Here is a 27,654-nt window from a genome sequence, read left to right on the forward strand (position 1 = left end):
AGGCAAAGATTCCTGTTGGATCTGTAGGGCCAAGTTATTAATGGAAAAGCATTTGCTTTTTTGAAAGTTCAGTTTATAGACAGAGAAGGCTCCAAATTGACCTAATAATGACATGATAGCAGGACTACTACCTACAGGGTCGCTAACATAAAGTAAGAGGTCATCAGCATATAGGGAAACACGGTGTTCCATGTCCCCTCTTCTAACACCTTGAAATAATGTAGTTGACTTAAGTGCAATAGAAAGAGGCTCAATTGCAATTGCAAAAAGAAGAGGAGACAATCGGCAGCCTTGGCGAGTGCCACGTGTTAATGGGAAATAGTCAGATCGAAAATAATTTGTCTGTATACATGCTAAAGGCGAGTGGTATAATAGCTTAACCCAAGCTATAAATATTCTGCCAAATCCAAATTTCTCCAAAACACTAAACAAGTATACCCACTCCACTCTATCAAATGCCTTCTCCGCGTCCAAGGAGATAACAACCTCTGGACTAATTTTTATTGATGCAACATAGGGTAAGAATCCTGTCTGGATGCATAATAGCTTGGTATGGCAACTGCTCTACACGTGAATGCAAAAAACTGTGGAAAATAGTGGATACACTTCAACACATCCTAGAAACCAGACTCCCCTCTGTCTAAACTACTCGATGCCTTATTAAAACAGCCTGCATTATCAAAGACACCTCCCACCCCAGACACTTGCTCTTTTCCCATTCCCATCCGGCAAAAGATACAAGAAGTCTGAAAGCAAATACCACCTAGCTCCAGGATAGCTTCTATCCTGCTCTATTGAACAGACCTCTTGTATGGTAAGATGGACACCTGACCTCACAATCTTCCTTGTTATGATTTTGCACTTTATTGTCTACCTACACTGAATGTTTTCTTCAGATTTTACACTTTATTTTGCATTCTGTTATTGCTTTACCTTGTTCTACCTGAATGCACTGTGTAATGATCTGATTTGCATAAACAGTATGTAAGACAAACTTTTCACCATATCTCAATAAATAACAAACCAATACCAATACTGTGGATCTGGCCATAGCACAAGAAGCTGCAAGTATACATGTGACAACTCAAAATTGTCACAGGTATTATTGAGATGAGAGCACAAAAGGGCAAGAAGGAACTGATAAGCATTCTAAGGCTGATCAATATGCAAGGCCTATTGTACCTCACATCTCAGCACAGGGTGACAATGCCAAATTGCGGTGGTCCCAATCCCACATACCAAGTTAAGAAGGTGTGTGCACCAACATAGGCCCTGTTGTGCTGCAGGAAAGTATTTTACAGAGAGTATCTCAAACGCTTGCAAACAAACAGCAAATAAAAGTACTCACACATAAATCATCAGAGGTAGGAATAACATTCACCAACACAGAGTACAAGCTGTTGTCAGCTGTTATATGGATACAAGAAGCACTTCATCTATCTGTTTGGAAGGAAGTTAGTGGTACAGAGTAATTAGTGGCTCTTAAAGCAAAACTCCACCAAAATCTAGGCAACATCAGGCAAAATACAGGGAAAAACAAGACTATCAGGATTGCTCTTGGGGCTTCAGAGGTCATGATTCCTCTTTGAAATACAAACCAGCAAAGGATATGGTATCAGCTGATCCAGGATCTCATTTGCACTATGGGAAAGATATGAGATCAGAAATCGAGGCGCTCAGGTACATAGTCAATAAAGCTAAGATGAGAAGAGGGACAGAAAACACTGAGGGATTCTAGTTGTCTTCTCAGCAAGCAATTTGGGTGTGGCCAGATTAAAAAACACTACCAGCAATAAGACATCATCGGCCATTCAGTGATGACATCTCACTGAAGGATGTTGCTCCGTTGGCTGCAATCAGAATAAATTCAACCAAAAGACGCAACAAGAAATACTCTAACAGGTACAGAAAGGCCACACGGGCCTAGGGAAATGCAAGCTGAGAGCTAGATCAGACGTACACTGGATTAACATCTACTGCTACAGAGAGAGGATGGTGTGGACACGTCATGCATGCCAGATGTAGAGGAACACTAATGGAGAATGGTACCTCGTAGCTACAGAAAGTTACTTCATGTTCACATTCATTAAAAGGGTGAACGACTTTAGAACTACAGCAATTATCAACACTAATCATAACCTCTAAAATCCCAAGAGCAATCCTAATAGTCTTGTTTTTCCCTGTATTTTGCCTGATGTTGTCTAGATTTTGGTGGAGTTTTCCTGTACTCTGCCCTGACACTGGCTTCTTGAAAACCTGTTTTGTGACAATTGAATCCAAGTTCCTTCCTAGAGAGTTTAAAACTTTTGCAAAGTGATTTGGTTCACCGTTCTGCCCCATCCCCACACTATTCCAAAGGATATAATTCTGTAGAGGACATGACTAGCAGTCAAGGGCATCAATCACTACTTGACAACAAGGGTGGGGGTGTGGGGTGGTAACAAGCAACTGGTCCACGCCAGGGACCAACTCATCACAGAGAGGGATGAATCTAAGCCCACAGGATGAGATGCATCCATTCATCTGAATAATATTGTTCTATTTTGTATTGTTTGATTTAAGAAACATAACAATTATAACAGGATGGAAGTTAAGTTTCATCAAAGTTAAAGAGAACCGTAAGCCCAACTACAGAGCCAGAGACCCGGGTTTAATTCGATCACTGCTTGTAAAGAGTTTGTACGTTCTCCTCGTATCCGTGTGGGTCTCCTCCAGGTCTTAAACTTCCATCCCGCGTTCCAAACATAAATGGGTTAGTAGGTTAGTTAGTCACATGGCTGTGATTGGGCAGCACTGACTCATTAGATGGAAAGGTCAGTTGCTGCACTCTAATTAGCACTTTACATCGTAGATTGTGTGCAACAGTACTCTTCACCTCCTGCAGAAAGCACGTTGCATTTCTTAACAGCATGGGGCCTGCATTTCGTTAATAAGACGGCGTAATACATGGATCTGATCCTTCGGTTTAATTAAGAAACAATGTTCTGGGTACAGCAAGAAGCAAGAAGACATAGCATTGTGTCTTGTTTTTTCCCAGAGCTATGTTTCTTAATTATAATTGAAGACTCACTTTAAGATTTGGATCCTAAAGTGTAATTAAGAGCACCAACTTCCCCTTTCTGTCCTAATTACAAATTCATTTCCACCTTTCAAAACAAATTTATCATTTTAAAGGCTTCCTAGTCTGTCTTCTCATAGTACAGTTTTCCATTGTCACAAACATCAATTCTGTTTATGAGCAACAGACAGAAAATGCTGGAGGAACTCAGCAGGTCAGGCAGCATCTAAATAAGCAGTTGCTCTTTTGGGCCAAGACCCTTCTTTAGGACTGAAAAGGAAGGGGGAAGACGCCAGAATAAAAAGGTCAGGGGTGGGGGAGGGGAGGGAGGATAGGAGAGGAAAGTGGATCGTAGGAGAAAGGGATGGAGGAGGGGACCCAGGGAGGTGAAAGGCAGGTGAGAGGAGGTAAGAGGCTAGAGTGAGGAATAGAAGAGGAGGGGAGGGGGAGGAAATATTTTTTTACTGGAAGGAGAAATTGATATTCATGCCATCAGGTTTGAGGCTACCCAAAAAGTGTTGCTCCTCCACCCTGAGGGTGGCCTCATCTTGGCAAAAGAGGAGACCATGGAGTGACGGGATTAGGAATCAGAATTAAAATGTTTGGCCACCAGAAAGTTCTGCTTTTGGTGGATGGATTCATTGATAATCTATCTTTCTTTGTCCCTCTTGGCTTGTCCACAGTCGCTAAGACTATCCTCATCTGCTTTCTAACATTGTCCAGCTCTACCCTTGTCTCTGCAGCCAAGTGAGAGAATTACCAAATGGTTTCCCTCCCTGAGCTTGCAATGGTATCTTTCAGGTCTACCTTTGGCTCTTTCTGCACATTTTAGACTTGAGTTTCTCTATTTTTACTTTTCAAAGATGAGTTTTCAGTTTTTGTTAATTATTGACAATATTAGTTAATTTTGGGCATAAATTTTCCATCAACAAAATGCATCAGTATTCAGTTTTTTCAGTAACTATAAATGCAACTAAGTTAAATAAAAGCAAGCTCCTAGGTTGAAATGATGTCTGTACATTGATTATGTCAGTGACATGATGAAACCATTCTGTGATTTGAAATCTACGCCCTGATTTTATAGGAAGGTACCCACAGGATCGCTGCCACCTGTTAGATACTGTGACAAAGGCTGGCTCTTCTTGTTAAGAGGTAGTGGACTTTATCATTCATGTTGGTGAAATAGGTTCTAAGCACTTTGTAATCAACCAAATGTGATCCAGTCAGTGAAAAGGTCTTGTAGGATCTCTCAATGAAGCAGTTTGGCTGAATACTGAACATGATCACTACCTTTCTGCAGGGCATCACAGCAGCAACAATGCTTTTTCTCCCGCCCTTGCGAAACCTTTGTTTTCTTTCGCATGATCATGCATATTCAAGATTCAATGTTCAAATTTATTTATCCCCTGCACATTGTAACATACAATAAAATGCACCATTTGCATTAACAACCAACCCACCCAGTACCTCACGTACTGCATACTTTTACAATATCACATTGCAGACCACTGCATTTGACAAACAAATGAAATTGGTAATGCACTATATTGGGTGTGTATATACTTTTAGGATCTACGTGCGCCATGTGCTATGACTTTTACACCAACCACTGCTGCTGACACCTTTCATAATGGATGATGAGCATGCAGTTCTCTCCTTTTTTTCGTGCTTTGCTTATCAAAAATGAGTAGAGGAATCTCTGGAGAGTACTGATCGGTAGTTTTTCTGCATGCGTTGAAAGCCAAATTTAAATCCTGCATGGTTGCTATTCACTGCCAGAGCACAAGCTAAAATCAGGCAAAATGATAAACAACTTTTGCAAGTCAGCCTTCAGAGATGGTCGGTTCTTCAGTTTTCATCAATTAAAACCCAAAAACATCTCAAACCTTCCTTCATGCAGATACACAATATCATCTGAGGTTTCCATATGATCAGTAATCATCTCAGCTCAATGTCATTGCCAGTTCTCTTGTACTCTGCCCTGACACTGGCTTATCTGATACATAGAACGACATGAAAAGTATTTATTTCAAACTAAAAATTGGGAAGACTAAAGTCATATGATTTCTGACTTACACACTGTAGCATTGTCACCAGCTCCTCCTCTCTCTCCACCGCCTGCCTAAAGCTGAACTGGTTATTCTTACCATTGATATTCTATATGAGCCTGAGATGACCTCAGGATTACTTGTCCACGTGCTTCATTTACATCTTCAGAGGTTCACTTGACTCCATTCCTGTTTTGATTTTATCAGGTGTAGAAACATCTTTTCATTCTTTCTGTTGTCCTTGGCCTCTGTTTTGCTGGTACAGTCCTGGATTGTCTCTCTCCTTCTACCCTCTATAAGGAAAATTATCCAAAGTCCCACTCCCATCAAATCCCCTTGATCCATTACATCTACTTTGGATTCAGAGTTGAACGCTGCCTTTGTTTTAAAAGAATCACCCTTGTTTTCAAGTCAGTAGCACCATCTTTCCCCATTTGCATTCTCTTCCAATTCAAGACGTATCTGACCTTTTTCAGCTATAGCTTTGAGATAATCCAGGTGGCTGTTCCCTCAGTACCTGAGGCCCAAAGACCTGGAAACTCCTTCCAAAACTTTTCAACTGCCAGAACCTTTTTCCTCCTTTAAAGCAGCCTTTAAAATCTACCTTTTTGAGCAAACATAGTCATTTGCTTTTGGAGGTCTTTCGGTACCTCGATATCAAATACTGTTTGATGACATTTCAATGATGTGCCATGAGACGTTTTAAGTTAAAATCAATATACAGTATAAGAAGCTATATTTATTCTTCTCTGCTTTTGTTCTGTTCTTAATAGTTCAATTGTATAAAAACACTTGCATAGACAGAAGTAGTCTATTGTTAAAACATAATTTGATTCCTAGTAGCTCAATTTTCCCATCTGAGGTTGCTTGGTTTTACTCTTCCAACAATTCACCACGGGGAAAATTATTTTCTAAACTGTTATTTCACATTGTGAATACATAGAGCTTATAAAGGTATGCAGAAGTTGCTTCAAGGCATTAAATGGATAGCAGATGGAGTGACATTTTATGACATTAATTGGAAATTGGCTACCAAATCTTTTAGAACTTATTTTAATGGAATGACTTTGCATGAGTATTTTCTTAAGGAGGCAAACTGGTGGCATCTGTCATAGTTTTATTGCACAGTCAACATTAGAGATTTTATATCAACTGAGAGCAGACAGAAATTTTGGAATTATTTTCAGAAGAGAACGGCTCTCATTGCACAGGTCTGAAGTGTTATTAGGATGTTTGCTATAATAATGAATTCTTTGTGTTGATACTCCACGGAGTTCTGGAGATTGTATCTACAAATGTGGCGAAGCAATAGACGTTATGTAGGAATCACAAATTTCATTATTCCTAACCTATCAGGTGTGAACACAGTGGATCCATTAAGCTTGAGTAGGTAACCAGATCTCTCCCTTCACCTAACTGCAGAAGAAGCAAGATTCAGGAACTGTGGCCAATTGAAAGAAGCCAAGAGAAAAGAAGCAGAAGTCTGTGAGAAATCGACAAACAATATCAAAATAATGTATTTCACAAACATCTATGTAGTGCTTTCATTAACCTGTATTGTTATAACATCCTTAGTGTAAGTAAACATTCCATAGCCCTCACAAGGCTATTGTCAGGGCAATATTTAACTCCAGGCCATATTAGTACAAGGTCAAAAAGTCTGGGCAAAGAAGCGATTTTCAAAGAGCCTCTTAAAGGAGAGTGGAAATGAGATCAGAGGAAGAAATTCCAGAGTTTGGGGTTCATGTAGTTGAAGATGTAGAGGGAGGGATTACATTTAGGAAGTGCATACAATCAAGAAACAGTACAGTGACTTTATAAAGTTATGATCGGTGATTGCAGAGGTAGAAAGGGACTGAAGTATGAGAAGACTAGTTCCGATAAACTTTGATGGGTGTGTTCATGTGAATTCTTTGCTCATTAACCACCAGGGCTTTTTATACGCAGTGCGTAAAAGATACGTTTTGTTGGATGTTTAAACCATTTCACATTCAGATTGGATCTGGATGCAAGTTGTTCTGAAATGCAGGATAATTGTTTCTAAAAAATTGCCTATGAACAGTCAAGCTGGAGTGGGATGTTGTTCCTGAACCATTGGATAATGAGTGAGAATCAATGTCCCGCTTGATGTCTGAGTGAAGTGGACTTATGTAAACTCAGCCCAGCCCCATGGGTCACAGAATAAACGGATCTACAATTTTAGCAATTGTTCTTTTGAGGCAGATGTGCTTTAAACTGGAAAATAGATCACAGGAAATGGAGAGGGCACTCAGCCTCTTCTGAGCTTGCTCCATCATCCAGCTGGGTCGCAGATGTTTATTTAGCCTCAGTTTCATTTACCTGCCTGAGATCCTTACTTTTGTCTCCACTAACCAACAGAAGACATGGATTGCATCAGTGTAGTGTCCTTACCTGAGATTGAAGCTTCTGCAGTTACTCAGTGGTGACACTTTCATTTGAGTCAGCAATTTAACTAGTGATACAAGTTCTGAGTCAAACTGCAGTTCATTGTTTATAGTTCCGAGAACAAAATGTCCAAAGCACCGGCAAGCATTGAACCAACAATTGTCCTTTCACATGAGTGCAGAAGTTCCACATCATTAGTTGAAAAGGGGCTGAGAAGTTCTCTCTGGTGTTCTACATTTACAGTAGTCCATAGCAACCTCCAAAACAGATTATTTGGTTGATCTTTCCGAGATCTTGAGGTGTACACACAGCTGACCACATTCCCGTCAGGTTGGAAACTCGAGGTGAGAACTAGAGGTCATAGGGTTAGGGTGAAAGGTGAATTATTCAAGAGGAATCTCCTTCACTCAGCGGCTGGTGTGGGTGCGGAATGAGCTGCCTGCAAGTTCAATTGTAACGTTTAAGAGAAGTTTGGATAGGTACATGGATGAGGAGGGTTGGGAGCAGCGAATATGGTCCAGATTGGCATGGACTGTATAGGCCAAAAAGCCTTTTTCTGTGCTGAAATACTCTATGACTCTATGACACATTCTCCAATACATATTTTGTTGGTCTCACTGTAGAATATCCTGAGATCACAAGAGATTATAAATACTAGTTCTTGAGGAATGCCTTCTTTTAGATTAATAACAGAAGACTCTAGCCAGTTGTTTATTTAAGAAACCCAAGACAATATAGCTAGATGAAAGAAGCAAATGAATGTTAGTCTTAACAGGAGCTAAGAAGAAGGGGCTTTCCTTCTTCCAACACCAACTAATGTGCAGCACATTCCGCTGTTTGGACAATTTAATCGCCGGCCCAGGTAGACCGGAAAGGCAGGGTGTCGAGAGTCAGGCAAGATTGGATCACTCTGGGCCCCGAGCCGGTTTGGAGAGGTTGACAACAGCTTCTTCAGCAGCAAAATCTAGGCCCAGAGTGAATCGCCACTGAGTAGCCAGGGCCCTAATGCGAGGAATGATCCGCTGTTCCACCAGCCCAGATAGTCTGGGGGCGCCTCGCTCCAGGACGCTAAGGCTGTGAGACTGCCCCCAGCTGCTGTGCTTCTTGTCTGCAGACTTTGCAGTGACTTGCCCGCTAGCACGATGAACTGAATACCGAGGCTTTAAGCTTACTCCAGGAATTTGGATCTAAGGACTCAATTTGGTTCGGAATACTGTTGTCGCTTGCTTCTATTGTTTGCATGATTTGTGGTTTTTTTTCTCTTTTGCTGTGCACATTGGGGTTTGGGCTTTATTTTTTTAATTGGGTACTTTTGCGTTTCTTGCTTTGTGGCTGGCTGTAAGGAAACAAATCTCAAGGTTGTATAATTTATGCATTCTTTGATAATAAATGTACTTTGAATCCTTGAATCTTTGAATCAACATAACTCTCACCTGCATCTCTTCCATTTCGCACACATCTGCCTTCACCCCATCCTCCCACCACCACACCAGAGATAAGGTACCTCTTATACTCACCTACCACCACTCTAGCCTCCATGTCCAGCACATAATTCTCCATAACTTCCACCATCTTCGATGGGATCCCACCACCAAGCACATTTTTCCCTCCCCACTAATCTCCCTCCTGGCACTTATCCTTGCAAACGAAACAAATGCCACACCTGCCCCTACTCCTCCTTCCTCACTCCCATTCAGAGCCCCAAACAGTCCTTCCAGGTGAGGCAACACTTCACCTGTGAGTCTATTGGGATCATCTACTGTATCCGATGCTCCCAGTATGGCCTCCTGTATATTGATGAGACCCAATGTAGATTGGGAGATTGCTTCGTCAAGTTCCCACGCTCCATCTGCCAGAAAAGCAGGATCTCCTGGTAGCCACCATTTCAATTCTTCTTCCCATTCCCATTCTGACGTGCCAGTCCACGGCCTCCTCCACTGCTGCAACGAGCCGGCCACACTCAGGTTGGAGGAGCAACACTTTATATTCCGCCTGAGTAGCCTCCTACCTGATGGCATGAACATCGATTTCTCAAACTTTTGGTAATTGCCCCTCCCCCTTGACTATTCCCCATTCCTGTTTCCCTGTCTCTCCTATCTCCTTACCTGACCATAACGTCCCTTTGGCACTCCTCCTCCTTCCCCTTCTTCCATGATATTCTACCCTCTCCTATCAGAATCCACCTCCTCCAGCCCTTAACCCTTTTCACCCAACTCTTTACTTCATGCCCTCCCCCCTCCCCTTCTCACCTATCACTTGCCATCTCGTGGTTCTTCCTTACTTCCCCAACCTTCTTACTCTGACGTCTCATCTTTGTTTTCCAGTCCCTATGAAGGGTCCCGGCCTGAAACGTCGACTTTCTGCCTTTTCTCCTTAGAGCGACAGAGGATGAGGGGTGATCTGATAGAGGTGTATAAGATGATGAGAGGCATTGATCGTGTGGGTAGTCAGAGGCTTTATCCCACGGCTGAAATGGCTAACACGAGAGGGCACAGTTTTCTGGTGCTTGGAAATAGGTACAGAGGAGATGCGACAGTGGTGGAGGTGGATACGATAGGGTCTTTTAAGAGACTTCTGGACAGGTACATGGAGCTCAGAAAAATCGAGGGCTATGGGTAACTCTAGGTAATTCCTAAGGTCAGGACATGTTTGGCACAGCTTTCTGGGCTAAACCTACACAGTCATGGGGAGAACATAGACCACATAGACGGTGCCGGAGCTCAGGATTGAACACACAGTTTGCCAGAGTTGTAAGGCAGCACTCTATTAATTGAGCTGCCCTGGTCTGTTGCGGCACTAAGTCAGCAACTTAAAATAATTTCCTGGGGCAAGAGGACTCTTGTCATGTTGTCCAGCTCTGTCCCTCTCCAAGTCTGGGCTCTGTGCTTTCCCACATCTCTGTCCAAGATTGTCGAACCTTGGTCCGGAGCCCTGGAATTTCCTTCAAAAACTCCGTGCTCCTCTGTTTTTAGACTTTTGCTCATCCCACCTCCTCACATGTTGAAAGCAGGTTTCAAAAGAGGACTGGGTGCATATATGAATCGGAAATATTTGTAGGGCACTGTATTTGTAGGGGGAAACAAGGCTGATTAAGCAGCTTCCAAAGAGCTGGCACCAGCTGATTTGGGCTGAAAGGGCTTCAAATGAGGTCTTTATTTATCATTGTTGAGGGAAACGAACTGTCTATTTCTCTGCATAGGTGCAGCCTGATCCACTGACTTCCTCCAGCACTTTGCTTGTTGCTTCAGATTCGAGTATCTGCAGTCTCTTGTGACTGCATTCAGATTTACTTATCACGTGTACATGGAAACATGCACTGAAATGTGTTGTTTGCGTTAACAACCAACACACCCAAGGATGTGCTGGGGGTAGGCCACAAGTGTCACCACACACTCTGGCACGGGCATATTTGTATATTACCACTGAGTGTCCGACATGGGTGATTGATGACCAGCATCAACTTGGTGGGCCGAAGGGCCTGTTTCCTGCTTTCTGTATCTGTGACTTCATAAAATACAGCTATCATGATGGGAGCTTGCGGTGCACAAATTAACAACGTGAGGATGTGTGAAACGTTGGCCAGGGAAATGCCACCGGTCCTCCTGAAAGCTGTGGTATAGGAAGAATCTCTCGATAGTGCTCTGCTCTTTGCTTCTAAGTCCTGACTGTGGCCAACACTCAACTACCTGGTTGCTTTATTGAATGATCACTGAGGCAGGATTTTTGAGGTACCTCATTATGCTTAGCACAGTTCTTTCTCACTGTGTTCTATGGTTTTTGAGCCGCACCTACTGAATTCCACTAATGCAACTGGAGGCACTTTTGCTAAGGACAGATGCAATAAAAGTATGAAACAAGAGATAGTCACTTAGCCCCTCACTTTTTCCCTTGTGGGATCTGTCCCTTAGTACCCATAAAGTTGCCTTTGTCCCATATCCCTTAATACAATGGCTTAAAATAGTCGGTCTGATGTTTAAAATTAACAATCCACTTAGCATTAATTTCATTGGCAGAAGTGGGTATCAGGTTTCCTGAATCATTTGTATGAAGCATTTCCTGACTCACACCTGGCAAATTTGAGACTGTTTCTTCCTGGTATCTTGTACTAGATTCCAATGAAGCACTCTGGTTTGTATCAACTTGCATTGTAATTTAACCCTCAGGATTCCAGCTACTGAGCAAGTGAATCTGACTGCAGCCCCACCAAGGGGAATAATTCATCATTTCGAAGGTGTACTGTCCAGGTCTGCTAGGAAGGCAGGGGACCATTTTGATATTGGATCTCCTGAATTTAATGATACTAGCCCCTGGAAAAGTTTTTGCTTCCTTTATAATTAATCTGATTTAATGCCTATTTTTAAACACAACTTTCCCAGGACCCTTTGCAGTTACTGTTTAGCTCTTGTTCTTCAAATTGATTACTTTTTAACGTGTAATTTCTTTCTTCACCCCTTCCCATTTCTCTGGATTAACCTTTGCAAATGAATATTCATCTGCATCTATTCCATGGGTGGCTGAGTCCACTTTGGCTGCAGATCTGACAGCTGGGAGGCTTTCCTGCTGCTGTTGTTGCATGTGGATATCGCTAAAGTGGCACTGCCCAGCTTGCATTAAAGAAATAAATGTCTTTTAGTGTGCCTCGTGGCCTGTGAAGGGTTTTTGAAGTTTACTTGATGCTGGAAATGTCTCACAAAGGAACTGAAATTGGCAGGTTGGCTCTCAAGGACTTTGTGAAGGTGAGCCATGCTTTAATTAATAATAACTGTGAACTAAGAACGCCCTTCAATGTTTTCTTTCTCATTCCCCATATGTTACCCAGGGCGCACAATACCACTGCCTCCCCAGGCTTTTCCCCGTCTCCACCTATTCCTTGTGGCAATATTACCCAGCAGCACACTGTCATATCTCCTGGTTCACGGTTACCTCCCAATATCATCTTCCTACCAATTAGCTTCATTGCTCCGCAGCGGTGCCCAAAGTGTTTTCTTAACCATATCCACGTTTGTTCCGTATTGATAATATACTAATCTCTGGAATCTCCAGAAATGCCTGGTCGCTCTTTCAAAGGAGACGAGGCTGTCCCAGAGTTTCACAGGGACAGATTGCAGCCCATTTGCTGAAAGAGTTTGTGGGTTGAATATTTTTGAAGACATATGTGATGGAAATAAAGCTTTCAGCAAAACTGACTTTGCATCAACCAGCCACTTCCAGTCATCTTACTTTAATCTCCTCAAATTTCCATCACCTTCTCCCACCCTGCCTCAGAAGAAGACATGAGGTCATGAGGTTGCCTTGGCAGTCAAAGTGAAGGATAATCCAAGGAGCTTTTACAGGTATATTAAGAGCAAAAGGATTGTAAGGGATAAAATTGGTCCTCTTGAAGATCAGAGTGGTCGGCTATGTGCGGAACCAAAGGAAATGGGGGAGATCTTAAATAGGTTTTTTGGGTCTGTATTTACTAAGGAAACTGTCATGAAGTCTATGGAATTAAGGGAAACAAATAGTGAGATCATGGCAACTGTACAGATTGAAAAGGAGGAGGTGCTTGCTGTCTTGAGGAAAATTAAAGTGGATAAATCCCCGGGACCTGACAGAGTGTTCCCTCGGACCTTGAGAGAGACTAGTGTTGAAATTGCAGGGGCCCTGGCAGAAATATTTAAAATGTCGCTGTCTACAGGTGAGGTGCCGGAGGATTGGAGAGTGGCTCATGTTGTTCCGTTGTTTAAAAAAGGATGGAAAAGTAATCCGGAAATTATAGGCCAGTAAGTTTAACGTCGGTAGTAGGTAAGTTATTGGAGGGAGTACTAAGAGACAGAATCTACAAGCATTTGGATAGACAGGGAATACACGGCTTTGTGCGTGGTAGGTCATGTTTGACCAATCTATTGCAGTTTTTCGAGGAGGTTACCAGGAAAGTGGATGAAGGGAAGGCAGTGGATATTGTCTACATGGACTTCAGTAAGATCTTTGACAAGGTCCTGCATGGGAGGTTAGTTAGGAAAATTCAGTCGCTAGGTATACATGGAGAGGTGGTAAATTGGATTAGACATTGGCTCAATGGAAGAAGCCAAAGAGTGGTAGTAGAGAATTGCTTCTCCGAGTGGAGGCCTGTGACTAGTAGTGTGCCACAGGGATCAGTGCTGGGTCCATTGTTATTTGTCATCTATATCAATCATCTGGATGATAATGTGGTAAATTGGATCAGCAAATTTGCTGATGATACAAAGATTGGAGGTGTAGTAGACAGTGAGGAAGGTTTTCAGAGCCTGCAGAGGGACTTGGACCAGCTGGAAAAATGGGCTGAAAAATGGCAGATGGAGTTTAATACAGACAAGTGTGAGGTATTGCATGTTGGAAGGACAAACCAAGGTAGAACATACAGGGTTAATGGTATGGCACTGAGGAGTGCAGTGGAACAGAGGGATCTGGAATACAGATACAAAATTCCCTAAAAGTGGCGTCACAAGTAGATAGGGTCGTAAAGAGAGCTTTTGGTACATTGGCCTTTATTAATCAAAGTATTGAGTATAAGACCTGGAATGTTATGATGAGGTTGTATAAGGCATTGGTGAGGCCGAATCTGGAGTATTGTGTTCAGTTTTGGTCACCAAATTACAGGAAGGATATAAATAAGGTTGAAAGAGTGCAGAGAAGGTTTACAAGGATGTTGTCGGGACTTGAGAAACTCAGTTACAGAGAAAGGTTGAAGAGGTTAGGACTTTATTCCCTGGAGCATAGAAGAATGAGGGGAGATTTGATAGAGATATATAAAATTATGATGGGTATAGATAGAGTGAATGCAGGCAGGCTTTTTCCACTGAGGCAAGGGGAGAAAAATACCAGAGGACATGGGTTAAGGGTGAGGGGGGAAAAGTTTAAAGGGAACATTGGGGGGGCTTCTTCACACAGAGAGTGGTGGAAGTATGGAATGAGCTGCCAGATGAGGTGGTAAATGTGGGTTCTTTTTTAACATTTAAGAATAAATTGGACAGATACATGGATGGGAGGTGTATGGAGGGATATGGTCTGTGTGCAGGTCAGTGGGACTAGGCAGAAAATGGTTCGGCACAGCCAAGAAGGGCCAAAAGGCCTGTTTCTGTGCTGTAGTTTCTATGGTTTCTATGGTTTCTATGTTTATTCATTTCCATAGATGCTGCCTGACCTGCTGAGTTCTTCCAGCATTTTGTGTGTTTTCCCTTGGATTTCCAGCATCTGTAGATCTTCTCATCTTTGTGGCTAAATGGGAGTTGTCTTGTTGATAAATTTCTGATTAGGAACCAATTATAATTCTTGAAATTCCTATGAATCTTTCCTTGATCTAACTATGACCAATCATTATAAATAAATATAGACGACATTATTGAATTACTAGTAGCTTGGCTCATGCTGTGTTGTATCACACATTTCCTCTCATATTTCATTGGCAATAGCTCGAACTCTTAGCAATAAAGAAAACCCAATCTATGGAAAGAGAAATGGAACTGATATTTCAAGTGAAGACCTATCATCAGAATCAGGAGGAGAAAATGGCGGCGCGACACAGCTTGCAGCGGCCACTCCGGTGAATGATATCTGTTATCTGTCACAATTCTGATTTGATGCTGTGCACAATTCTGATTTGATGGAGGCAGACGTGAGAGCACAGAGGAACATCTGGTGAAACTTCTGAAATGCCTGTTTCCTGCTACTGTGTGATCCAGAATCTCCAGAGGGGAAGGCCCCAAGTCCTCGACTTTGCTTGTTGCTCGGCGGCTGGGGCGGGGTCAAAGCGCTTGGCAGGGATGGTGCTCGGTGCTCGGTGTCAGAGGGCTGGTCGGAGGCTTGAAGTTTTCGGGCGGGCTCAGAGTCGGCTGAGGTCAGGTGCTTCCAATGCATCGGCAAGTTTGCGGCGCTTGGAGATTCATTGCGGGGAGGGTTTCTCCCTTCTACCGTCTGCGTGAGATGATGGGGCTATCGGGACTTGAGACTTTTTTTTACCGTGCCCATGGTCTGCTCTTTATCAAATTACGGTATTGCTTTGCACTGTTGTAAGTATATGTTATAATTATGTGGTTTTGTCAGTTTTAGTCTTGGTTTGTCCTATGTTTCTGTGATATCTTTCTGAAGGAACATTGAATCATTTTTTAATGCATGCATTTCTAAATGAGGACTGAGTGTCCTCATAATCTAATTTCCTTTTGCACAGATTCTGTCTGCCCTCCTGAGTAGTTCCACCCCTACAATAATGATCATTTTTCCTGATTTTCACAAGAACATTGAATAATTTTTAAGAAGAATTTTCTGGTGATTAAAATATCAGTCTTAAGATAATTTGAGTGGACTTCATTCGAATGAAATGGATTTAAATTGTTACATTTTAGCAATGCCAACTTTAATATTAAAATTAAATCTGAAACAACATTGTTAGTTATAATTTTCTATCTCTATAATAGAATAAAAATAATAGAACATAATAATAACTATTATAATTATGCACCCTCCCAAGACTATGGTCAACACGCTCCTAGAAGACAGCGGCGCGGCTAATGTAGATGAACTGAACACACTGATGAGGGAGAGGGAGAAGTGGAGAGTCCGTCATCGTGCCCAACGCCGGCCCCCTAGGCCTGAGTTGACTTAGTAGTAGTAGTTAGCTGCTTGCAAAAAAGATATGTATTTTACATAAACACAAATTTGTTATGAAATCAAACTATCAGCCTTCATTAGTTAGTTCTGAGATACAACACGAGGACATCTATGTATGTTAATCCAGTAATGTACAATATATGAAGAAAAAGATTGTAGCAGTTTCATTTCATATCCAAGACAACACTTAAAAACTAAAATAACACTTTATAATATACAAGCCAACTGATCTCCACAGAGATCAGTTATGGAAATCAGGTCCCGAAGGATATAGTAGGACATGATGGCACAATCTGTTCCAGAACATCTCAAAAGCTGAAAGTACTGAACAGGAGACAGCGTGGGAAATGAGACAGAGAGAGATAAAAATAAAGACAATTGTTCTCGGAGAACAGTTAGTGACAGTGTACCGTAGGTAAATTTTGACCCTGCACTATTCTAAAAGGGATCAGCCGTCTGTTTAAAATGACTGCAGACAATATGCAGTATATTGTACCGAGCTCCCAAAGACAACATTACCTCAGGTGTTTTAAATGGGAAATTGGAGCCAATTATTTCCATTCTAGGAAAGGATTTTAAGGAGACGAATAGAGACAAACCAAAGGCCCTGGATTTCTTCACTATCATTATTGCATAATTTGTTATGTCAAGACAATTGAGATTTGTCTTGAGGAACTGATGGAAGTTTGTTGCACACTAATTATACATTGCCACAATCTCCAGGAACCATGATGTCCCACCCAACCCTCACAGGCCGAACTATGCGGGAACATAAACATCCACTGACTCGATGCCTGGGAATTTTCTGCTCGTACACCGCAGTTGCATCTGGAGGAAGTTATGCCCACATGAACCAGGAAGGCCTCTGATTCAAACCTTGAGAACTTGGAGAAGCCTCCGGATTTTGATCAATCTTTGCTGTTAACACAGTTGTTTCTTTCTTTAGAAACATTTCTACCATTTTTTTTATCCTCCTTCACTCCCCACACAACTGCACACATTCTCTGCATGTCCCTAAAGAAGGCTCAGCATTTCGCATAGGGAAGTTGCCCAGAGACAATTGGTGTGGCACCACATTAAAGTGAGTAGAATGTTAGTCAGTATGACAAAAGAAGTTGGCAATGATTTGCAGAATGTCCTTCCTCTGAGCAAGCACTCGTACATGGTTTGTTTCCTGTGTCGCCCAGAGATCTTCCATTTCCAACAAGACAAAGAGCTCTTCCCATGAAAACTCTGCAGCAATGTTGCTCTGGCCATTTGGCACATTGGTCCCCATTCAGTGCCAACATAGTGCCAGGTACACCTGAGAACGATGAACTGGATGTGGCTTACCAGTGCGTCCAAGGGAGACTGTATCTGCATAAGGCCTGCCCGTTACACTTTCAGGCCCGTTTTTTGAAGTCAGACCATCAATGTCTGTTATTTTGTGACTGTATTTGCTGGATCATTGCTATGTGTGCTGGGTGTGACTGTATGTACTGTATGTTTTGCACCTTGGCCCCCGGAGAAAGGTTGTTCTGTTTAGCTGTATAAATATATATGGTTGAATGACAGTTAATCTTGAACTTGAAGTAAAGGGTTAAGCCTAGTAGTATGCAGATGGTCAGTGAAATCGGTCATTATCCCTGCATCCTAGGAGGGCTCTGGTTGCTCCAACCAAAGGAGGAGAAGACTGGGAGCAAAGAATGTGCAAACACCTCCACCACAATTACTCTAAAGACTATTGTTCCACAAGGATGTGACCTCAGCCCCTTTCTCAGAACTGAGTGACCAGACTCTATTCCAACTTCATCTAGAACAGGGGCTCCCAACCTGGGGTCAATGGACCATTGGCTAGAGATAAGAGTCCATGGCCCCATAGAAAGTTTGGAACCCCTGATCTAGAAGGTTGCTGATGATACTACCTTAGTGGGCTGCACCTCAAATAACGATGAAGGGGATAAAAGACATGGTGTCATGACAACAACCTCTCTCTCTATACTGTATAATCAAAGTGGAAGTTCTAGTCATTGCCTTCAGAAAGCTGGGGGTGGGGTGCAGTGCATATCAACTGTGTTAAGGTTGAGAGGGTTGAAGAGTTTCAAGTTTCCATGTGTAAACCATGAAAAGCCTGCTGTAGTCCAACCACTTTGATGTTACGGCCAAGAAAGCTCTCCAATGCCTCTGCTTCCTCAGGAGGCAAACAAAATTTGGCTTGTCCCCCTACCCGACTCTTAATAATTTTGATTGATGCACCATTGAAACATTCTTTCTTGATATATGACGGCTTGGTATGGTAGCTGCTCTACACGTGACTGCAGGAAACTACCGAGTTGTGGGTGCGTCTCAGGACACCAGAGGAATAAGTCTCCCCTCCATGGCTCTGCATATGTTTCTCACTGCCTCAGTAAAATATCCAGCATAATCAAAGATTTTACCAACCCTATTCTCTCTCCTCCCATCTCCCATCAGGCAAAAGATACAAACGCCTGAAAGCATGCACCATCAGGCTCAAGGACGACTTTTATCTCGCTCACTGTGATCAGACTCTTGTACGATAAGATGGATTCTTAGCCTCACAATCTACCTTGTTATGATCTTGTACTTTATCGTTTACCCGTGTGCAGTTTTTCGGTGGCTATTACACTTTATTGTATATTGCTATTGTTTTATGTTATTCTATCTCAGAATCAGAATTAGGTTCATTATTGTTGACATATGTCATGAAATTTGTTGTTTTATTCAAAATATTGCTATAAATAACAATAAGAAATACAAAATATAAATAAGAAGTGAAAAAAGTGATGTAGGAGTTACGGGTTCATTGTCCGTTCAGGGATGTGATGTTGGAGGGAAAGAATCTGTTCCTAAAATGTTGATCGTGTGGCTTTAGGTTCCTGCATCACCCCCTGATGATAGCAATGAGAAGAAGATATGTCCCAGAGAGCGAGGGATGATGGATGCTGCCTTTTTGAGGCATCACCTTTTGAAGATGTCCTTAATGGTGGGAAGGCTCAATGATTTCATATGTATCAACAGTATGCAATACAAGCTTTTCTCTTTATCTCGGTTCATGTGACAATAATAAACTATAACACCACCATCTTCAGCACCATGAGCTTGGAGTAGAGTATGTTTTTTGCACATAGACAGTAACTCTACTTTCCCTTTACCCATTGGCAGTGACACAGCTGTTGGAATGGGGTGCTATCATTTTCCTTAGCAAGATCTGACACATCTGAATCTTACCCCCTCTCCAGCTTAGGTTTAGGTATTTGACAAGAAATGAGATTCTAATACACGGATAAACTTATAGCAGTCTAGCTAGGCTGCTGCTTCTGAGTACAATGTGTGAGCGAGCAGATGTCCAAGAGGCACAGCCTGCAATGCCTTCAAAGTGGATTTGAATCCAGAGAGAGACATATTGAACAGCAACCTGAGTGTTTGCAGAAGGCGCTCATGATTGTGTAGTTTCTCAGACCCTGCTAGCTCTGATGGGGTGTTAGCGCCAACTCAGACTGTCAGAGTCTTGGGAGGTGATGTTGCTAGTTGCTAGTTATGAGGCACAGTTGCCAGTCATGAATTCCTCATGGTTGCAGTCAGAGCCCACAGGCTGCCAGGCAACCCTTCCGATGACAGCAAAGCAATCAGAACCTGTTGGAATCGGAACCCAGCTGGAAAAGGAGCATTAGCAGTGACATGTCAAAATGAACTGCTGACCCATGTGATTCAGAGCAGAATTATGCGGCACATCAGCAATAAAGCAGTCCTTTTTTCTAATTATTTGTTCACAAGATGTGTACATCATGGGCAATGGTAGCATTAATTGCCCATCCTGAGTTGCCTCTGATAAGAGTCAACCACATTAGAGTTGTGCATGGTTCAGATAGTGAGAAAGGAACATGTCCTTTCCTAAAGCAGACAATAGTGAACCAGATGGGTTTTTACAGCAATCCAATAGTTTTCTAATTTCTACTATTGAGATTAGCTTTTTTTTTGTCGGTGTTGATATTGGCTTATTATTGCCACATATACCATGGTACAGTGAAACACTTGTCTTGCATACTGTTTATACAGACCAGATCAAAACAAGGAGTATTGAGCTGGAATAAGGGTAAACAAAAAACAATGCAGAATAATATGTAAAAGCTACCAAACGTGCAAGATCCTAACATGATGGATTATGAGGCCAAGAAGGTCCATTTATCGTACAAGAGGTCCGTTCAAGAGTCTGATCCTAGAATGGGATAGAACTTATCCTTGAGTCTCGTGATACATGCTTTCGGACATTTGTACATTGGCCTGAAAGGAGAAGGGGGAAATGAGAATGTCAGTGGTAGGTGGAGTCTTTGATTATGCTGGCTGGTTTAACCGAGGCAACAAGAAGTATAGACAGAGTCCATAGAGAGGAGGCTTGTACCTACTTAATGATTACAATTTAAATTCACCAGCTGCCACTCATCACTCTGGTCAATAATCCAGAACTCTAAGTTAATCACTACATCTTCATACCATATCATCAAGATACAGTATCTCATGAGCTTGGCCCAATTCATGGTTTAGAGGTAAATAGGACAATAATTACATTTTTGATGTCTATGCTGCAAGTTTCAGCCTAGTGCAAGCAACAGTATCTGAGACTGTAAAACTGAGTTCCATATTTTCTTCTATTTGAAAAAAAATCATTCAAAATCTAATCTACAGAAAGTAGAAAGACATTTTTCCTCTGGCATAGTTTTAACCTAAGAATTATATTTCTCTAAAAGTGGATTTTACATAAATTTCTATCAGATTTTTAACTTAGCAATTTCTAAGCAATACTAAGTCACTAAGTCATTTCTAAGCAATTTCTTCAAGTGCTTGTGGTCCTTTCACTCTGGCTTGCTTTCAATCGTTTTAAATAATGGGAAGATCTGCAAGTAGCAGAGTCATAGGAGAAGTGAAATGATGAGGCTGCCCAAACTTCAGGGGAAAATGCTTTCGATGCTGGTGCCCTTAGAACATAAAACACAACACAGGAGCAGGTTCTGTGGCCTATGATGTCTATGTTGGTCATGATGTCAAATTAAACTAACTCCCACCCATCTGCACATGGTCCATATCTCCCCCCCCCCACCGCCCATTCTCTGCCCTCTGCCTGTTCACACGCCTGTCTAAATACTTCTTGCACATTACTTTTTTACCTGCTTCTATCACCACCTTTCCTGGCAGTGGATTCCAGGGTCTCAGTGTAAAAAAATAACTTACCTGGCAAATCACCTTTCGATATTTCCCCTCTCACCCTACACCCTCGCCCTCTAGTATTTAACATTTCTACTCTGGGAAAAAAATATTCTGACTATCTAATAGAAATATTTCTATCAGGTCGCCCCCTCAGCTGATGATACTCCAGGGAACGCAACATAACTTTGTCCAATGGCTCCTTATGGTTAATGCACACCAATCCAGGCAAAATGGTTCGGAATCTAATCCGCACTCTCTCCAAAGCCTCCACATCCTTCCCAGAGTGGCAATCAGAAGTCCACACTTGTGTGGTCTAAACAAAGTTTTATACAGTAGCTATATGATTTCCCAACCTTCGTACTGTGTGCCCCGAATGATTCTACACATCTGCTTTACCAACCTATCCACTTACTGGTTTATGTCTAAAGAAATTTTAGGACAAAGAATTTCTTGTTATAACATTCAGCTTTGCCGTTTACCATAAGAATTACCTGTAAAACATTTCCTTGCTGCTTGTCAGCTTTTGTTTCACCTGAAAGAAAATCTTTTACTGCCAGTATTAATAATACTATTCAGCAAGAATTCTGCACGTACCTCTGGGTTACTCATTTATTTGTCATTACATTTTAATCTACCAAATCCTAATTGCCGATTGCTGATGTGGGTTTGTTTCCACGGTAATGTGTAACTAGTGCTTAAAATAAAAAGCCCATGCACAGTCAAACACGAGGTAGCCAGTTTGTGGTTTCATGTTGTATGGGCACTGTCAAGAAGTGGTTCATTAGCTTAATGTGTCTTCTTTTGCATGCTGCGCCCAAAGGAAGAGAGTGCGAACTGGGAACATCACTGGTGCATGGTACAGCCCTCAGGTTTACCTCACTTCCAACTGGCTAAAGTTCCACTTGGCAATCGATCGGTATGCACTGTACCCCCGAGGCGAGCCCTTTCTGGATCTTCTGCTTGAAGACTTGGCCATTCTTGGTATTAGTGAAGTTGGTAAGGAATCCAAGTGCTCCTGCTGATATTCAGTAGAAATCTATTTTCTGACTATGACTGATTTAAGACCATAAGGCATTGGAGCAGAATTAAACCTTTTGGCCTATCAAGTCTGCTCCACCATTCCATCATGGCTGATTTATTGTTCTTCTCAACCCCATTCTCCTGCCTTCTTCCTGTAACCTTTGACACCCTTACTGATCAACCCCCCACTTTAAATATACACAATGACTTGGCCTCAACAGCTAATGTGCAATGAATTCACAGATTCACTACCCTCTGGCTAAAGAAATCCCTTCTCATCTCTGTTCTAAAGGGATGTCCTTGTACTCAGAGGCTGTGTCCTCTGGCCCTGGTCGCCCAACTACAGGAAACATCCTCTCCACATCCACTCTATCTTGGTTTTTCAACATGCAATTGATTTTAATGAGATTTACCCCTCATCTTCTAAACTGGAGCAAGTACAGGCCTAGAGAAGCCATCAAATGCAATTCAACTTGATTTGCGTTGGTACAGACAATGACTCACACCTCAGAGGACCAATACAAGGTTGAATGGCAGAACCCAAAATCATGAGCTCCACCTGAATTATTCTCCACACAGGCTAATTCTTAGCATGCAGTTGATTCCAATGTTATGTGACAAGTGTATAAATTTCAAGGCTTTGGTAAAATCCCTGGATACTCATTTAGCTCTGGATAAATCATTTTGCTTGTTGAAGTTCAGACGATTAGTATGTTAGTCACCTACTTTCGAGAGATTCTCCAGCTCAGTACACATGATATCACGCACTCATCTATCCCCACCTATCCACATTCCCTTGGGAGAGACTGGGCACCACTCTGGCCTTCCTTTGGGCAATCTGGGTAACATATTGCCCCATCCTAACACCAACCCACCCAATCAAATTGCAGGATACGGCTCAAGCTTCATTGCTCTCTCAGAGTGAGCGTCCCACGTCAGCACAACCATTGTGAACCATCTAGTCAGTCAAAACATGAAAATGTGTCCTTGCTCAATCAGCTCTCTTTATTTAGAAATACAGACTATTTCCTCAGTAGACTCTGAATTCTAAGCCATTTTCCAACCAAGAATCACTGTGCTAAATTGCTTCTTCACTGGGTGTGTGTATGTCTGTGCTGCAAGTGGAAAATTGCACTGCTTCCATGAGTCACACTTCAATGACGGCTGTGAGTTCAATAGACTGAGAGAGGATACATAACTACATTTTCAGAGTGGCTCATCACAAAGACTTGCTGTGAGGTTTGAGCAAATTTTACCGTACATCTTTGGTGACTAGACTGTCAGAAATTAAGCAATAATCAGACTGTGTTACAACTGTTACATGACATTTTGACGTACATGTGGTACATAAAGCTAATCTTTAAATGATTTTTAACAGATTTTGTCTTCACGACTGAAAGAAGCCATTTTAAAGGCAATATTAAATCACGTTATAAATAGCAACAAACATCACTGGCATGGCTATTCTGTGAACTAATAAGCAGCTCATTCAGAAACTCTCAAATCTAATCCCTAACATTGCGAGAGTCTTTGGAAATGAATCAGGTCTCAATGACTATATAAGCATCAAATATGATCTTTGGAATGCCTTCACCTCAGCACAAGAGTAATTACTGTTGACTGAATAAAATTATTGATTGCTTGATGAATGCAGACCTAAACAATTTGGTCTGAGATAAGTTCAAACAAAACAAATAAAGCAATTACTAATAAGCTAAAGAACCCATGAATTTGTGGACTGTTTAATACATAAAAATGTTCTGACTAGCCTTTTCAGTGCATTAATAATTCAATGCGTGCTCACTGGGTTGTATTTTATTTGATTTATTATTTTAAATTCTTATGCCAAAATCTGCAGATTCTTGGAATCTGAAATAAAACAGAAAATGCTGGAAATATTAGCATGTCAAGCATATCAGTAAAAAGAGAAACAGGGTTTGCATTCTTGATTGGTAACAGTTTTTATCAGAAGTCAAGATGCTCGGATAAAAGGTTGCTGATCTGAAATGCTAACTTGGTTCCTCGCACCACAGATGCTGCCTGACCTCCTGAGTTTTTACAGCAACTTAAGTTTCAAGTTTCACCATAAATTCCATTCACACATGCTTGCAATGCATTGTGAAATGGATTATTAAAATAGCAAATATATGCACAGAATAAGTAACACTGATATTGGCATGAATTAAAGGAACCAGTTGTTTCTGTCTTCAAGTCATACAGATAAAAAGTACACAGAAATGGGTCCTTTGCCCCACCAAGTTCATATCAACTATGAAGTACGCATCTACACCTACCTATTAAACCATTATTGATCTGTGCCCCCATGCCATAATGATTTATGTCCTGATTGGGATTTTTAGACCTACAACCATAAGACATAGATGCAGAATTTGGCCATTCAGCCCATTGAGTTCACTCCACCATTCCATCATGGCTGATTTATTATCCCTCTCAACCCCATTCTCCTACATTCTCACCATAACCTTGTTCTGACTAATCAGGAACCTTTCATCCTCCACTTTAAATATACTCAATGACTTGATCTACACAGCCATCTGTGGCAATGCATTCCACACATTCACCACCCTCAGGCTAAAGAAATTCCTCCTCATCACATTTCAAATGTGATGAGGAGGAATGGATGTTCTATGAGTCTGTGGTGGCCAGTGCGATCATGTTTGCTGTTGTGTGCTGGGGCAGCAGGCTGAGGGTAGCAGACACCAACAGAATCAACAAGCTCATTCGTAAGGCCAGTGATGTTGTGGGGATGGAACTGGACTCTCTGACGGCGGTGTCTGAAAAGAGGATGCTGTCCAAGTTGCATGCCATCTTGGACAATGTCTCCCATCCACTACATAATGTACTGGTTGGGCACAGGAGTACATTAAGCCAGAGACTCATTCCACTGAGATGCAACACAGAGCTTCATAGGAAGTCATTCCTGCCTGTGGCCATCAAACTTTACAACTCCTCCCTTGGAGGGTCAGACACCCTGAGCCAATAGGCTGGTCCTTGACATTTCCTGGCATAAATTACATATTACTATTTAATTATTTATGGTTTTATTACTATTACTATTTAATTATTTATGGTGCAACTGTAATGAAAACCAATTTCCCCCGGGCTCAATAAAGTATGACTGACTAAATAGATGTCCCTCTATTCTGAGACTGTGCCCTCTGGTCCTAGACTCCCCCACTATAGGAAACATCCTCTCCACATCCAGTCTATCTAGGCCTTTCAATATTCAATAGGTTTCAATGAGCTCCCCCACCCCCTCATTCCACTCAGCCTGTAAGTTAACCTTTAGAGAATCCTGCATAAGGACTCCCAAGTACCTTAGCAACTCTGATTTTTGAATTTTCTCCCCATTTAGAAAATTGTCTGTGCCTTTATTCCTTCTACCAAAGTACATGACCATACACTTCCCTACACTATAATATATTTGCCACTTATTTGCTCATTTTCCCAATCTTCTGCAGACTCTCTGCTTCCTCAACACTACCTACCCCTCAACCTATCTTTGTATAGTGCACAAACTTGGTCACAAAGTCATCAATTCCGTCATCCAAATCATTGACATATAACATGAAAATAAGCAATTCCAATGCTGACCCCTGTGGAGCACCACTAGTAACAGGCAGCCAACCAGAAAAGGCTCTCTTCATTTTGCCAGTCAGCCAATGTTCTATCCAAGCTAATATCTTTCTCGTAATACCATGGGCTCTTAACTCACTAAGCAGTCTCACGTGTGGCACCTTGTCAAAAGCCTTCTGAAAATCCAAGTAAGCAACTGTGAGGAAGGACAGACAGGTGATAGGCCAAAGTTGCAGTCAATGGGATGAGTTGAAGTGTAACATGGGGGAAAATCGAACAAGGCGATGAATACAAGAATGAAGGTGTTATATTGGAATACCTGCTGAATACAGCATAAAATAGATGATCTTGTAGCGCAGTTGTCTATCCTGATTGTTACTTCCTCAAAGGATTCCAAAAGATTTGTCAACCATGCTGACTTTGGCCTATCTTATCATGTGCTTCCACATACCTGGAAACCTCATCCTTAATAATGAACTCCAACACTGAAGTCAGGTTAACTGCCCTATATTTTCCATTCTTCTGCTTGTTTCCCTTCTTAATAGTGCAGTGACATTTGCAATTTTCCAGTCCTCTGGAAACATTCCAGAATATAGTGATACTAGAAGGAATATTAATAACGCCTCCACAATCTTTTCAGCTATGTCTTTCAGAATCCTGTGGTGCCGTCCATCTGATCCAGATGACTTAACTACCTTAAGTTTCTCAAGCACCTTCTCCTTAGTAAGAGCATCTGCACTCATATTTGCCCCAGAATTGCTCCCAGCAACTCCAGCCAGTGCTGTTCTGCTGCCATCTCTAATAGTGTCCCCTTCCTATCAACTTTGGCCAGCTCCTCTCTCATGCCTCTGTAATTCCCTTTACTCCACATCTGACTTTGTTTTCTCCCTCTCAAACAGCAGGGTGAAAGCTATATTAATGTAACTCAGTTTTTTTCCTCTACATTTATTTATCAAGTATGTCATTGTACTGCTGCTGTAAACTTAACAAATTTCATGACATATGCTGGTGATATTAAACCTGATTCTGATTCTCACTCTGATATTATGATCTCTGCTTCCTAAACGTTCTTTTATCTTAAGCTCCATAATCAAATCTGGCTCACTATAAAACACCCAATTCAGAAATGCCTTTCCCCTTGTGGGCTCAGCCACAAGCTGCTCTGAAAAGGCATCTTGTAGGCGTTCTACAAACTTCTTTGGATCCAGCACGAACTTAATTTTCCCAATTTACTTGCATATTGAAATTCGCAATGACTATCATAACATTGCCCTTTTCACTTGCTTTTCTATCTCTCGGCACAATTTGTATCAACATTCTGGCTACTGTTCAGAAGCCTGTATATAAATCTCATCAGGGTCTTTTTACCTTTGCAGTTTCTTAACTCTACTCACAAGGATTCTACATTTTTCAGTCCTATGTCACTCTTTCTAAGCGTTTGATTTCATTTTTTACCAACAGTGTCACCCGACCACCTCTGCCTACCTGCTTGTCCTTTTGATGTGATGTGTACCCTTGAAAGCTAGGTTCCCAACTTCAATCTTCCTTCAGCCATGACGCAGTGATGCCCACAACATCATACCTGCTGATCTCTAACTGTGCCACAAGATCATCTACCTTTCACTGTACTGTATTCTGCGTGCATTTGTAACACCTTCAGTCCTGTATTCATCTCCTTTTTCCATTTTCCCCCATGTT

General features: G+C 41.8%; 1 protein-coding gene across 4 annotated transcripts in view; it reads left to right on the top strand.

Annotated features, from left to right (window-relative positions):
* The window catches only part of fam20a (FAM20A golgi associated secretory pathway pseudokinase), a 100,100-nt gene that overhangs the window by 16,472 nt on the left and 55,974 nt on the right, over positions 1 to 27,654 (top strand). For all 4 annotated transcript variants that reach the window (XR_010021307.1, XR_010021306.1, XM_063074465.1 and 1 more), the window contains exon 2: positions 22,160 to 22,335. Coding sequence is in view for 2 of the 4 variants with exons in the window: in XM_063074465.1 (XP_062930535.1) it covers positions 22,160 to 22,335 (176 nt within the window). In the remaining 2 variants the exon portion in view is untranslated. The remainder of the gene's footprint in view (positions 1 to 22,159; positions 22,336 to 27,654) is intronic.

Source organism: Mobula hypostoma, chromosome 22 (genome assembly GCF_963921235.1).
Source record: "Mobula hypostoma chromosome 22, sMobHyp1.1, whole genome shotgun sequence".
Classification (NCBI taxonomy): Eukaryota; Metazoa; Chordata; class Chondrichthyes; order Myliobatiformes; family Myliobatidae; genus Mobula; species Mobula hypostoma.